At 37.5% G+C, this 15,615-nt stretch overlaps 1 protein-coding gene across 6 annotated transcripts in view; it reads left to right on the top strand.

Moving 5' to 3' along the window:
• Window positions 1-15,615, top strand: part of LOC5575585 (disintegrin and metalloproteinase domain-containing protein 10) — a 290,899-nt gene that overhangs the window by 255,420 nt on the left and 19,864 nt on the right. For all 6 annotated transcript variants that reach the window (XR_002500943.1, XR_002500942.1, XM_021847790.1 and 3 more), the window contains exons 6-8: window positions 966-1,552; window positions 12,000-12,146; window positions 12,215-12,375. Coding sequence is in view for 4 of the 6 variants with exons in the window: in XM_021847790.1 (XP_021703482.1) it covers window positions 966-1,552; window positions 12,000-12,146; window positions 12,215-12,375 (895 nt within the window). In the remaining 2 variants the exon portion in view is untranslated. The remainder of the gene's footprint in view (window positions 1-965; window positions 1,553-11,999; window positions 12,147-12,214; window positions 12,376-15,615) is intronic.

Genomic DNA, 15,615 nt, shown 5'->3' on the forward strand with positions numbered 1-15,615 from the left:
ATTCAAGCCAAATGTAATAAATATGTAAAATGTCTCTATCCCCTTATTAATAGAAAATCAAAACTTTGTCTTAAGAACAAGCTTTTGATATTCAAACAAATTTTCAGGCCAGCCATGTTGTATGCTGTACCAATATGGACTAGCTGTTGTAATACCAGGAAGAAAGCTCTGCAGAGAATTCAAAATAAAATTTTGAAAATGATTCTGAGACTTCCTCCCTGGTATAGTACCAATGAGTTACATAGAATATCCAATGTTGAAACATTGGAACAAATGTCAAATAAAATAATAAATAATTTCAGGCAAAAATCGTTGCCACGATTAATGCGTTATATGTTTAGGTTAAGTTAGGTTAAGTATATTAAAAACGTTTTTTTTCTCTTATAAGCAGGTGAAATCAACTCACCTGTAAAAAAAACTGAACTGCTACGGCAACTGAAATGTAATATGTTGTTAACAAAATGTTAATTAAATCTAAAATTTGTTTTACCAAATTAGGATGATAGTGTTGTCTAATAACACAGAACACCTAGATATAAAAAATGAATGTAATGTTTGGAATGATACTAATAAAGAAATTAAAAAAAAATCTGAATGTTTCCACTGATGTGTTTTGATAGAAAAATACTGTATATTTGGTGTTTGAAAAAAGGTTGCCGATAATAGTCGAATGGTGCCGAAGCCGTAAGTCTCCCTATTTCTTCTTGAAAATTGTATTGTTACGGAAAGTTTGAGAACAGATTCAAAAACAGGTTCAATTTAACGATCTAAATGCATGCAAAACTTTCCATTTTGTCAACTAATAATTATTAATTTCATGTATTTTGCAACAACGAATCAATCCAATTTCAAATTCTACCGCAGATATATATCAATTCAACAACCATTTGTCCAAACCCTATCCGGCGTATTTTCCAATTGAATCCATTTTTTCTAATCCTGTTCTTTCGCATTCTCCATTGCAGGCCATCCCTCCGGATGTGGTATCAACGACGAGGTGTCCCTTTGGATGGACAGTGTTCAAAACTCCGCGCTGGAAAATGATGCCACCGATGAGGAAGTGGCAGATGATGACGGTGCAGAGGAAGACAACGGTGCCAGCACGGAGGCGACCAAGCAAAGCAGGCAAACCGCCGCCAGCAGTGGAGATAATAATGTGAATAATTTAAACGGAAATTTATTCCAAAAATCATCAACTCAGCCAAACTATAATAATGTTAACGGTAGCAGCGGCGGCAGCAGCCAGAACTATAATAATAATTATCGTAGAAGTAATTCTAAAGATAATGTGAATACTAATTATAACAAAGCCAACGGCGGCAGCAATCGGATCGAGACCGGGTATGAGTTTAAATATCCGCACGAGAAGTACTCGAAAGCGGCCAACTGGATGGCTGCCGGGGAACATCCGGAGGACCGGGAGTGGCACCAGCGGTCACACGAACGGGTCCGGAGGGCAACACGACCCAAAGAGGAGAACAAAAACACCTGCTCGCTGTACATCCAGACGGATCCGCTGATTTGGCGTCACATCCGGGACAGCATAGCCGATGTGAGTATCTACACTGCAAAAAAAAAAACACTTAATTTGCTCTGATGGACTCTCCGTAACGTTTACTAAAAATTATGTTAATTGATATGCTATCACAAATTTACAAGCATTTCAATGTTTCAATAGATCATTTGTACTCTATTACATTCCAACAAATATCATATTAAAAATAAATTTTTCCGGAATTGATTTTAAATTACATTCATTTACACGTGCCATTACGACCAAACGCTTAATGTTGAATATATTATGAGAAATTAATGCATGATTAATGCATGATGTGCATCTAATTCGACGTGATATTACACTTATTTTTTTGCTGTGTACGTGTGGCGATCCGGTGGGATATTTCCGCTCCGGAAGTATCTCCCATCGGTATCGATTTGTGCTTTTTTCAAGTCCAATCAATTTCCACGGTAATCAATATGGTGCTGTCCAACTTTGGTTTCGAAACCTTGAGTCCCCCGTCGGGGTGGTCGTAGTTCGTCTTACCGCACTTACAAAGTAACAAATCGAAACTGAAGCTACGTGAAACCCATCTCCTCTCGTGGGATAGCATAGTTGTGGCATTGAATGCAGCAATGGCCACCACTGTGTGCACCCGTCAGGATACAGAGGGTGGAACTAATCCATCCAGACGGATCAGGGTGGCAAAGCGTTGCTGAGAGCTGATTGCCTTGGTTGGAAAATACTATGTTGGCAGCTATGAGATATCAAGTGAGAATTCTTTAAACAGAAATCCTATGTTAAAGCTATCTAATCAAAAATGTAGTAATTGAAATTGTCTATTGCAGGGCTGGGTGCAGGAAAAAAATGATACCTTTTTATTGCAAGTTTCTTGAAATTATCTATTGTTAACAAGTGGAGTCTTTAAATGGGTCTACCTTAGCCGAGTGGTTAGAGTCCGCGGCTGCAAAGCAAAGCCATGCTGAAAGTGTCTGGGTTCGATTTCCGGTCGGTCCAGGATATTTTCGTACTGGAAATTTACTTGACTTGCCTGTGCATAGTCACACGATATACGAATGCAGAAATGACAACTTTGGTAAAGAAAGCTCTCAGTTTTTTTTTTGTTGGGAAGGTTAAGCCACTGCGTCCATTGGATTGAACTTTGGAAGCTCTCAGTTAATAACTGTGGAAGTGCTCATAAGAACACTAATCTGAGAAGCAGACTCTGTCCCAGTGAAAACTTAATGCCTAGAAGAGGAAGAAGAAGTCTTTGAAGAAACTCTCTATTACACTGAACCGAGTAATCATGTAAGATTTATCTGAAACCACATATAGTTTTTTTCCATATAGCTTTTCACATAACGCTCATCAATTTATCACATAAACTTGTGCGATTCCATTTTGATTAGATTCGTCTGATAAAACACATACATTTCATGCAAACTCAAAATAAAATCCATTGGATTTTGCTGATGAATGTTATGTGAAATTCAGATAATAAATATTAGTATTGTTAGTGATTTCTACATGATAGTATAATAAGTTTGTGATGATTTAATTTCAGGTTTTTAGTAGAATTAAGAAAACAATATATTTATAATTGAAATACTGTTTATTTGATAAATTATCTGCGTTGTCCTAAAGGTTCTATTACAATCAATTGAGTTTGACCTAGGTTTTAATCGAAAGTATAATGTTTCCATGTTATCTATCTATATAAATAAAAATGGAGTGGTGTTTGTATGTCACGAAATGGCTTACGAACGGGTCAACGCATTTGAATGATTCTTTCTCCGTTTTGTTCGTCAAGGGTTCCGACGTGTTCGTGTGTATTAAAATCCCAGGATATTCACCGGGAAAGTTTAAAAAACGAGAGTGCACGGAACTGTCATTTTGTATGGGACGATCCTTAGCGTTTTTCAACAGCCTACTTGATGGCAAGACGAAGTTTGCCGGGACCACTAGTACATCATAATTTGTGAACAAGTGATGCATTAAGCACGTTGGATAGCCAACCACTTTAATTGCTATAACTTGGAAAATCACATCCTATACGATTTTGAACACCTTCGTACGTTCTGAGTATTCTGTTCCTTCTGTACTTTTTTCGTCATTTGCAACTTCCAATCAAAGTGATGTCTCCTGTAAATTCAAATCTGAAATTAATGAACTTTTATTTGTATTCAATTAATAAATATTTAACTTACCCTTCTTTCATATATTTGCTAACTATTCTAAAATTCCAATATATGTCGCTTTAAATTAAAACTTACTTTAATCCACCACAATTATATCTTGAGAGCCAAACTCCGTCATCACGAAAGTACCAACAAAAATAAGACAGAATTTTTACATCGGCAAATCACATAACATTCATCGGATTACATACATGACTTTTGTTCATATACAATCCACAGTGTTGGTAAATGAATGGTATGAAATATCTTAATGTGTTTTATGTGTTCTTTAATTGAATATCAATGGATACACATAACATGTATCGGATTTCAAGTTTTGGAAGGGTATGTGAGGTTTTTAATACTTTCTATGATATTTATTGGTTCAGTGTAAGCGAGTATTCCAAAAGTTATTACGAAATTACTTCTCAGATTCCTCGAGAAAAAAGCTTCAGGAATTCTCCTTGTGATTTCACCAGAGGTTTTTTCAGGAATACAGTCTATGGATCTCTCCTGAAATTTATATATGAATTTCTCTATCAATGCAGAAATTGCTTCAGCATTTTCAAGGGATTCTCAGAGAAATTTCTCTATAATTTGTCCCAAAACAAAAAAAAAACCCGAGCACTCCAACGCTACTACATTTAGCAATTTCCACTGGTGGTATCCTGGAAATTTTCCCAGAATTCACGGGGTAAGTTGTACCATATTGTATTCTTGTTGTAGCTCTTCTTGTTAATACTTATGAATTACGGTACTGATACATAATCAAAATCAGTATCATTCAACTAGCTTAGTTGAGGCACCTAAATGAGGGGTGCGTTTTTGAGAGTATAATGGTGAGAAACTAATTTCTTTAAAAAGTATACTTACAGTGGTAACACTGTTATGGGTCACCTACTGTTAAAAATAATGTCCATTTGTTTTGCATGTGAAACAAAATGACTAATTATTATGACTAGGTGTAACCGCTGTATATTTTTCTAGAAGGGTCCTTTGTATAAAAACGACTTCTTCAGTAGTTCTCAATAGTAATGGTGTAGACTTAACAAAGGACACGGATATACCACAATGAAATCAAAGAAAACTGTTCGCAGTTTTATCTCGATCTAGGATTCCATCTAGAGATTTTTCCACTAATTCCTTTAATTAATCTAACTTAGGATATCTTCCAAAGATTACAGGAGTTCTAATAGGAAAACACACATAAGTCGTTTTCCAGACATTTTAAAGAAACGCAGAAAGCCATACAGAAATTCTTCTAGCAATCCCTGATCCGTTTTTTCAGCCATTTTTTAAGGTTTCTTTTAAGAATTTATCCACAAAGGCTTCACAAATTTCTGCATGGATCATTTCAGAACGCTTCCAAGATTTTCTCAATCAATTCGACCAAGGATTCCTCATGAAGTGGCTCCACAAATTCTTCTAGGAATTTCTCCAGCATTTCATCTAGGGATTACTACTGCAATCCTTCTAACGTTTCTCAAGTAATCTTTTAGGAAAAATCTCCCTGGATTCAGTTTCATTCAGTTCATTCAGCTATTTTCTCAAGAACTTATCCACAAAGGCTTAAACAATTACTACATGGATCGTTTCGGAACTCTTTCAAGATTTACTAACCGAGGATTCCTCATGAAGTTTCTCAACAAATTCTTCTAGGAATTTCTCCAGCATTTTATCTAGGCCCTAGAATTGTCTTCAAAACTTTACAGTATGAACACATCAATACGACGCATATTGTGGACGCATATTTATGAGCTTAGTAGCATTCCAAATTACCGAAGCGAATCAAAAGTGCCTAGGAAAGCATCCGGCTGCTATCCCGGATTTATTCAAGAATTTCTCTAATTATTTCTTAAAATTTTCCTTGACACTTTCCTGGAGACATCTTAGAAAGACTCCTCGGATGAATTCCTTGACCCTCTCTTTCCCATGGCAGCACTCGAGCTCCATTGATTTTCGACGAGCTTGAGACGAACCGAATTAGTTAAATACTATTTAATAGTTACTGTAATATGAATGCATTCTCATCAGTATAATCAAATAGTCAATTATTTATTTCAATAGTCAAATTATTGATAAACAAATCATATACTATTAAATACAAATTAACAAAATTTTGGTTCGAAATACTTGCCCTGATTGCAACATTGTTTGTTCATGTTTTTTATGGAAACGCCTTTTTTATAGATGTATAATTGATTAAAGTCATGGAGTATCCTAAGAAAAATCCTGATTGAAGCCTCAGAAATTTCGTACGGAAATCGATGGAAGTATTACAACTCTGGAGGACTTTAGACCTTCCTAAAAAAAATTGAAATACTGTTTGGATAAATTAGGTTTTTGAGGGGGGTTAAGGGGTGTTATTTCACTTTAATTTTTTAGCTCTGGTATTGGTTGAAAAAAAAAATATTTTGGAATTTTGAAGAAAAAAATAAATTTATACAACATTGCATTGAGGAACTGCAAACTGTCGTTCCGACAATCCAGTGATCATCCATTGTTATGGATTTTACTCAGGTGGCGCAGATCATTGATGCGTGCCACTAGATCTCTCTTTTACTCTCGCGCTGTTCTTATGCAGAGCAAATAGGTAGAGACGTCCTGCAGAGTGGCACAATGATCTGGACCACCTGATTAGAATGTATAAATGAATGTAGAATGTATTCTATAGAAATGACAGTCTCATGTTTGCACCGGTATTGCTGTGTGCATTTGAAACGCAAATATCAAATGCGGGAACACCAAATACGGTAAGATTTTCTACAAGAAATGCGATGTCAAAGATAGATTTTTCTTGCTAGGTCGGCGGTGATTTTGAAAAACGTTGCTAGGTGTCCTTTGATTGTTTTGTTTTACCGCATTTGGAGGACGTTTAGTCAAAATTTGCATCTCAAATGCAAACAGCAATATAAACAGATGCAAAAAAAAAAAACGATCTGTCACATGAAAAAGCCTATACACACGCGAAGAAACTTTGAATGGTTGTTCTTCTTCGAATTAGAAAATAACCCTCATTCGTTTTGCTGGTTTGATAGGTACATGACATACAAAATTAACAAGGCAGGCGCTTTACTAATATAAACATCAAATTTGATTGTAAACATGTGCTAATTGTTCAAGGTGAATATAAAGAAATTTTCTGAATATACAACTTTCCTAAGACGGAGTACGGACTTGAAAAGTAAAGCACTCAGTAAAATGTCTCCTTTTTACCAAAGTAGTTTTGACAGCTGTATGAGCGAAATGTCACGTTTATTTGCGGATTAAAGAGCGTAACATTTTTCCGTACGGAAAAGTGACAGCTCCATTTGATTTGCATGATAAGCGTTACATCTATTTGCATGGTTGGCGATGCATCGTTATGAAATCAACTCTCCTTCTCAGCAGCGTTCAGCCCAAGTAATTTCGGTAGCGGAACCTTTCCTTAACCGTTTCGTGTCCTATCCTTTTGCACAGTACTTATGAAGAGTGTACCATCTATTATATTCTACACCGTAGATAGACCTTTTCATGTGACATGTCCGTCCATGCATTTGTTTACATCGGTGGAGGATCGGTGCAAACACGAGGCTGTCATTCCCATAGAGGAACTGTCAAAGAGCTTCCCGATCAGCTGATTTGGAACGTCTTATGAAAAGGCCCATAGGAAGACGCAGACGGCACAGACACCACACTCTCATCGTTGTCCATCGACCACCTTTTCAACGGTCGATTCAAATATATTGTAGGAGGTCAATCCACCACTCGCAGCGCTCGCACCGGTTTTGTTCGCGTTTGGCGTTTACACACTACCGCCATCTGTTAGCTCATCGGTTAAACACACCGATTTAATTGGGCGGGCGTACGTATTTGTCGACTAAGATTTTCATCGCGATTTGTTTTAAGTGTTACGTCATTTTTCTGTGTAGACGGTTTGACACAAGGCATATGAAAAGGAGGTAGTCCAATATGTCAGATTCCCCATTTCGACTTTTTGAAAAGCCAAGTGACAGCTGGCAAGTTTGTTTTGGTTGTTTGGATATCAAGTGCATGGCGTAACAAACTAGGTATAGAATGTTCCTTTTACATTCATATGTTTGTGGTATACGCGGCAAAGTTCCTTTACTGTGTAATGCGCTGATAGTAGAATGAACATTAACTCGATGAATACAACAGTCAAGGTTCATTCACAATATTCATAACGTTGAAAATGGCCATTTTTGACACCTACCCATCCCCTTGTAACGCTTTTTGTATAGATACGCTACGCATTTTGTATGAACCGTAACATTTCGAGGACACCCACTCACTCCCTTCTGCGTTATGAAATTTGCGAACAGGCCCTCACCGTTAGACGACACAACTGTGGCACATCCTCTCTTTCATTGGTGGACTATTCTGAATTCCCACAATATGATACGCATTTAGTTTTTACTCACGGTTGGATTGTTTTGCTTCTCTCACAACAGCATTGTTGTCAAAACAGAAAGAAACGCACCGACCCATGGAACCCCATCCATGGAATAAGCCAAATTTGGGTTCTTTCGAGTTTATCTAAATTTAATTTGTTTCAACCCACTACGGAGTCTTCGAAAGCTAACGCTGAGTAGATTTTTTTTGCATTCAGTTGTTTTTTTTTCGCTGTTGTTAAACGAAAACTACCTACTGAGGAGCTATATGCCAGTTAAGGCCGCACGGGACGTCATCATAATCACCCTATCCATTTGAAGAGGCAAATCCCAAGAACCACTCCATATATCGATGCGAAAATGTATCACTATGATTCTATATATGTAGTGCACAACCCAAAACATTTTCAGCTTCATCGGTTCACTAAAACTCAAGATTTGCTTTCACAAAGTTTTGATGATAATTGTTAGAGTGAGACAAAAGATAGGGAAAATAACACGGTCTCCCGTGTCACCTTAACCTAAATTTGGGTTATCCCACAGAAGAGCCAAATTGAGGGAAAAAAGTCAAAATTGGGTTGGATAAACCGAAACCAATCAAGTTTATGATAAAAAAAGAGCTGTCATTATGTTCTCCTTCTTTCAATAAGCGAAATTTTATTGCTGTTATTTCTATTGGAAGCACAATTTGATATCCTTTGAAAAAATTCAAAACCCCAATTCATGGTGTGAAGTATTTTCTTGTATGAACTCCTTAGTAAGTCTGTACATCACTTAATAACCTCTTAAACCTGTATCCGATTGGTTTAAATTTTTTTTTTTTTCAAATTGTTATCCAAATCCAAAGGCTTCTAGTTTCATATACTGGCACAAGTGAAGCAATTTTTTCCCATGGCCGGTGTCCTCCTGGGTCAGGTCGGGTAAAAAATCGATGAACTTCCTTTTCTAAACAGATTAATTATAGTAAATGGTGTTTAAGCCCCTCTATTTTAAGATGACACAGTTTGGAATCAACTTCTAAGATTGCACTGAAACTTCAAAGGCACAAATCTCGCGAAGAAAGCATCCAACAACAATGAACTTTTTATTTGGCTTTGTGCACTAGCAGAAAGCTCAAAATAAGAAGATCAGAAACGTTTGCCAACTATTTCTCCAGTTTTGTGCCTTTGAAAACGTGAGTAGGGGCACAAGTCGTCCATTGTGACGGCCATCTTTGGATTCCGAGATGTTTCACCTTAACAGAAAACTTAAATTATGTATCCTCGGCTAATATTGTGCAATCAAGGTCCTCAGGAAGACCCGGAACATCCGCAAAAGAGGATATGTATGGAAAATTGGTCTAATGAGCTGATATTTTTTCAACTTTTCGACTTGCAATGATGAGCTTCAAGTTAATTATAGAATCATTGCCTCCATGTGATTTCGAATGACTATTTCTTGGTCCTCCGGAAGATAAGGAACATCCGTAAAAGTGGAAGTATCCTGAAAGTTGAACTCGGAGCTCGGATTTTTTTAAAACGACTTGCAGTGATGAGCTTTAGATAAGTATACCATCGTTGCCTCGGTATTATTTCGAATGGCCGACATTGTGTCCGCATTAGTAACAAAGTGATAAAACCGTCTTCAATTGAAGTTTGATATTACTTACCAATAACATTGAATATGATGGAAATAAAAAAATTAAATAGTGTTAGTCCTTCTAGAAGCTTGATGTTCTATGAAACCCTTAAATTAGCAATTTACTTTATTCTCAAGCTTTTTTCTATGATTTATTTGAAATTTACTACCTACTTGTCCTAGAAATCTTATTTTTGTTGGTAACTTTTGATAACTGGAAAGAGCACACCATTAAAATTGTACATCAATATTTTAATATTTCATTCTCACCCCTCTGATTCACAATTGATCTTTCAGGTTCTTTGAGGAATTCTTATGAAAACTCATATTTCGTGGTTCCTGTTCAGTGTTGTTTTGTTGGTCCTCTCACTTTGTCGCCAACAAACCACAAACAAAGTCATGTCAATATCTGTCTATAAGTAGATGGAAAACCGAATTTAGTACTATACCATTTAATTCCACTAGAGTTTGTATCCTTTGACAGATACGCGTATTTCGACCTCAATTGTAAGGCCGTCTTCAAAGTCGTGTACTAGACTCGACTTGTCTGGTAGAATTAAATGGTATAGTACTAAATTCGGTTTTTCATCTACTTATAGGTATTCTACTAAACAGCTCGAAGACTTATTATCATCTGTCTATAGTTTTCCGGTCTTTACACGCAAAAAAATTGTGCGGTAAAAACTACCATTTTAGGGGGTTAACTTAAGCGCTCGCACCGGCAATTTTCAGCAGACCAGAAATGCGCTTGATTTTACCATGTCTGTTGTCGAAATCAGATTGTTGTAAATTATTTCTGTCAAATTTACCAGTAATGTGGTGGGATGTACCGTAAACATAGTAAATTGGTCTGAAATTCCATGGTAGTTTCAAGAATGGGCGTAGTCAGCTAAAATAGTAATTTTTACCACATAATTTTTTCCCGTGTAGTGACCGCACCCCGCTGCACCTATAGTTGTTCTCTATCGGAGGTAATAAATTGCGGGATGATTTATTCATCCTGCTTCGGAGGAACCGAAATGATAAATTCCTTCATTTGTTTTAATGAATGGGCCTATCGTGTGGCGCTCTGTGTCCTCCCATGAAGTGCCAGCCAAACGATGGCGACAACGAACGGCAATTTGGCATATCGCATTTCGAGGAGCTGCTCGGAGTGAGCGTCGATATCGGTTTCCTAGTTATAATGCGCGTACATTAAGGAGCGGCGCTTATCCTTTTGGGATACGAATGTGATCATCGGAGTCGATTAGCGAAAGTAGAGTCAGGCGGAGCCAAAGTTCGACCTTAGGGAATAATCAAAGTTTCACTAACAGTACGAAAGAAACAAATACCGTACCTATTGACTACAATTATGCTGAACAAACTAGTGCCAAAATATTTACCCTTTTTTAGTAATACCAGTTTGGAAATTGATTGTCTTAAACGAACTTTTGCGCCTTGACAGGAATACCTTTTAATAGTCATAAATTGATGTTTGTAGAAAAATACACACTAAATATTGATAAGAATTTTACTCAAAATATGGTTGACTGGAATATACCCAAAAATAATAAATCTCAAAGCAACCTTATGATAAAAAAATTTAAAACGATTTGTTTTTAATTTGTTCCATGCAATGAAATTTCGACCAAAAATTAAAATGTTCACGTCTTAAACCAAAAAAATAATCATATATTTTCTAATTCTCAATAGATTTCTATAATATTTGGAGTTAATATCTCTTACTTGAATAACATTCGAATAACCATGACATTTATAACCTTTATTTTGAATTGAGCTAGAAAATCTTAACAAGAAGCTTATGCCCCACTCGAACTTTTGCCCCACTCAACTCTAAAGTCGGCATGGCGAAGCTCTTGCGATGAACTTCAGTACCACTTCCGACGTTTGTGATAGGTGGAGTAGTGTATCAGATGTTTCATGAGCTTCATAACAATGTGCCGGTTTCAGCTATCTGGTTGAATTTTATTCACTTCTTTATTCTTTAAAAAGGAGCCGAAAGTAACTCTCAAAGGTCATAAATTTGTAAAAACCATATTTTTATGGCGTCTGGCATCGTATGCCATATTGTGCAAGTCGCCCATGGTGATTTATTGCCGAACCTCCTTCTTATATTGCTCAATGCCATGTAATTCATACGGAAAAAGACAAACGACAATTTGTCTCCGTGCTTGTTCTCCGCCAAAACAGAGCTATCATTTATGGTTAACCTAATCCGCGTCGCAGACTCGTAAAACATCCAGCGATAAAGATATCACCGATTCACTGGCGGTGACTTGTGGTGGTCGTATCCTCACTATTTATCTTATTTTCCAGCACGACCGAGGTCGCAAATCGGAAATTGATGAGAAAACTCGCGAGGAAATCCTCTCGCTAATTGCTCACCACGTAACGGCCGTCAACTACATCTACCGGAATACCAAGTTCGACGGGCGGATAGAACATCGTAATATTCGATTCGAGGTGAGTCTGATCGCCGCTCTGAAATAGGACTTTTTCCAATATTTAATATGCAATCTCGCTCATTTTAGGTGCAAAGAATCAAAATCGACGACGATTCGGCCTGCAACGAAAATTACAACGGAGAGTCCAACCCGTTCTGCATGGAGAACATCGATGTGTCGAACTTCCTGAATCTGCACTCGCTGGGCAACCATGAGATTTTCTGCCTGGCCTACGTGTTCACCTATCGGTAAGTTATGTTCATTTGGATTTTCAAATGCTCATAAACTATATGCATTTAAACGGCGCAAATTATTAACATTGTAAGTATATTTTGCGGAATAATGCAGATTAATTCTGTTCACCCACAAATTTACTTATCTAAGTTGTATTACATTTCAAACCTATTTACCTATTTACCTATTCAACAATATGAAGACGGTTCAGATTACTTGTTTAGTTACGAATCTACAGGTTGTCAAAGCAAGAGTCTCTAAAGGGACTTTTTTCAGATGTAGCACGTTCCCGGTGGCCACAGTGACCAAATCCGGATCTCCGAAATAATTTCTGAAACTAGACATATGTGCCTTTATTTAAGCCCAACAGAACTAAATTCGGTCAACAAACAGATTTTTGTGAGCTGTTTGAATTTTCGGGTCGAAAACGACCCTAAATCGCAATCCGTAACTTTTTGTTAGGGACTAAGGAAGGTTAATATGGAATATGGATGAAAGATAATTAATACTTTAGGAGTAGGGTAAAAGCACCGGTTTTGGCCAGCCTAAGAGAAAATGTCAACAAAAATTATATGGGAAGCCGTATTCATATTCATATACGTCATATTGCAAATATGTCAAATGCAAGCTTTCAAACCATATTATGTGTGTAACCAGAACCAGTTTCGGCCAGAGACTTAACTTCGGTTCCTAAATTGGCCAATCACATTGATTTCTTATGAGAGTGGCCAAATTAGAAGTAGAGTTACTGTGCACGTGCTGTAGGCTTAGGTGCAGGAGCCTCATTGCTTGCAAGCGCACGGGCGCTCTGTACATTAGGAGACCATTTTTGGTGCGCCTCATTTTTTCAAAGATGTGTCTTCACTGCGGTCTCATGTGCTCCGTCACATGTGCTGTTTAAAATTCAGCGCAATAATTGAAGTGATTACAAAAGTTTTCAATGAGGATCGAAACTGTAACTCTTGGATTGCGAGTCTTCGACCATATCATGTAGGCCATCTATACACCTGAATAATGGGTCGAAAATAGTTGTAGAGGCTCTTCGTTACTAAGTAGTTGTTTCACAACTTGAATTCCGATGGCGAGCCGTAGCGCCGAGCAGCGCATGAGACGAGTCTCCCCAAGAGCACATCGCCCTGCGCGCGCTTTTAGAATTTTCGTGAGCCTTCGTCTAGCGCAGCACACTAGGATTCCGATGAACTGAGAGACGGTTTGGTTGGAGGCTCGTCAGTACATTTATGTGCACCTGAGATATATGTAACTCTAATTAGAAGTACCCTGGTCAAATTAGGTGTAGGGGAGTCAAAATTATAAGAAAAATTAAATTGTTTTCAATCAATTCGGACGAGTAAATGAATGTAGCTCTATCATGTAGATGTGATCTACTGAACACAAAAGGTTTCATGCTGATTGGCTATGTAAAACGGTTTATAATCCACTGTGGCTACAAACCGGTGCTTCCACCCTACTAGGATTTTGATGCATATCGGTGTGTTTTCTTGTCAATGGATATGATTTTGGACTGATAGAGAGACGCGTTTCTAAAGAGCAATCTTTCGCATTTTAAAGGGTATTACAGTCGCCTCTACACATCTCGATATTGACTGTTTAACGATAAACTTGCGATTATCGACGCGCCACCATATTTCATATAACGGAGTGTATTAGAACTAACTTGGAGGTTATTTGGCAATTTGAAGGTTAAAATCCCCTCCAAACACTAGTGATTTTGCGGTTGGATGTTGACGTTTGATGACGAATCGAAGGGACCATCGAGATAGGGAGAGATCGAGACATAGAACACATTGTTAATGAATACTCGATTGAAAATCACTCCGTTACTAGGAAAGTTCAAAACAAACAGACGTCTTTCGTTTTTGCAAATTGTTTTGAATCCCTTAAATCTAGTCTAGTAACCAGTGCTGGGAATGGTAATAGTAGTAGGCTTGAATTTTCGCGAAAATCACGTGGATCTCCAGTACAGTAGTTCAAAAACGTGTTGGGTGCACGAATTTCCTCAATCATGAGTGTCATTGAAGGCTCTAAATGCGGGAAATGCAGCGGGAGATATTGCTGTTTGCATTTGAGGTGCAAATCTTGACTAAATGTCCTTCAAATCCGGTGATAACTTCCCTTTTAACTCGTTTGCTATAGGTGATAGACGACGGGAGAGAATCTGGGATAGCTCTATTTGTTAGCAGGGCTGAACTTAGTATTGGTGGCCTAAGGCTGCAAAATTTGGGAGGAAGATGTTTTTGTACAGAATAAAGCGGTCGTCCATTAATTACGTAACATATTTTGAAGGGAAGGGGGTTTTGAGATTTCGTACGCGACAAATTTATTTTTAATTTTCATCCAAAAAATCTTACCATGGGTGAACCAACCCCGCCGGGGTACCCTTGGGATTTTTTTTGTATATTTTCATAACTGTGAAACCAAAATGATTATATTTTAGGCTTAGAGGTAAGACCACAACACGCCTATTCGGAAAGTTATTGATTTTGAGATTTTTTTTGTATTTTTGAAAAATATTTGAAAATTTAATTATTTTGTGACCTAGATTGCCCTTATACCGTTTTGATTCATATTACGGACACTTAAGGACTCAGGGAAATATAACCCAGCATAGAGCATACAAATTAAATCATTCTGTACTAGTGGTCCCGGCAAACTTCGTCTTGCCGTCAAGTAGGCTGTTGAAAACCGCTACGAATCGTCCCATACAAAATGACAGTTCCGTTCACTCTCGTTTTTTCCGACTTTCCCGGTAAATATCCTGGAACTTTTATACACACAAACACGTCGGAACCCTTGACGAACAAAATGGAGAAAGAATCATCCAAATCCGCTGACCCGTTCGTTAGCCATTTCGTGACATACAAACACCATTCCATTTTTATTTATATAGATAGATGATTCCTTAACGCTATCGAGCGTCGGAAGCCCTTTACATTCGAACGGTGGGTGAAGAATACGCTTCCGCAACTTCAATAATGTTAAATAAATCAAAATGTGTGGAATTTTCAAGATTCTTATTCCGGACGCTTCCTCATTTTTGCCTCATATTCCGGACACTTTAAATCGAATTCCGGACAGCTCATGATAATCATTAATGGAACAGTCAAATCATCAATCGAAATCGTTAAACCACCAAAGAGACATCTAAGGTAGTTGGGCATTATAAATTTTAAAAGATATGGAAAAAGTTTACTAAAACGAGCCTTGAAATTGAGAACTTTTGAACAGCACAAATT

This window comes from Aedes aegypti, chromosome 2, assembly GCF_002204515.2.
Source record: "Aedes aegypti strain LVP_AGWG chromosome 2, AaegL5.0 Primary Assembly, whole genome shotgun sequence".
Classification (NCBI taxonomy): Eukaryota; Metazoa; Arthropoda; class Insecta; order Diptera; family Culicidae; genus Aedes; species Aedes aegypti.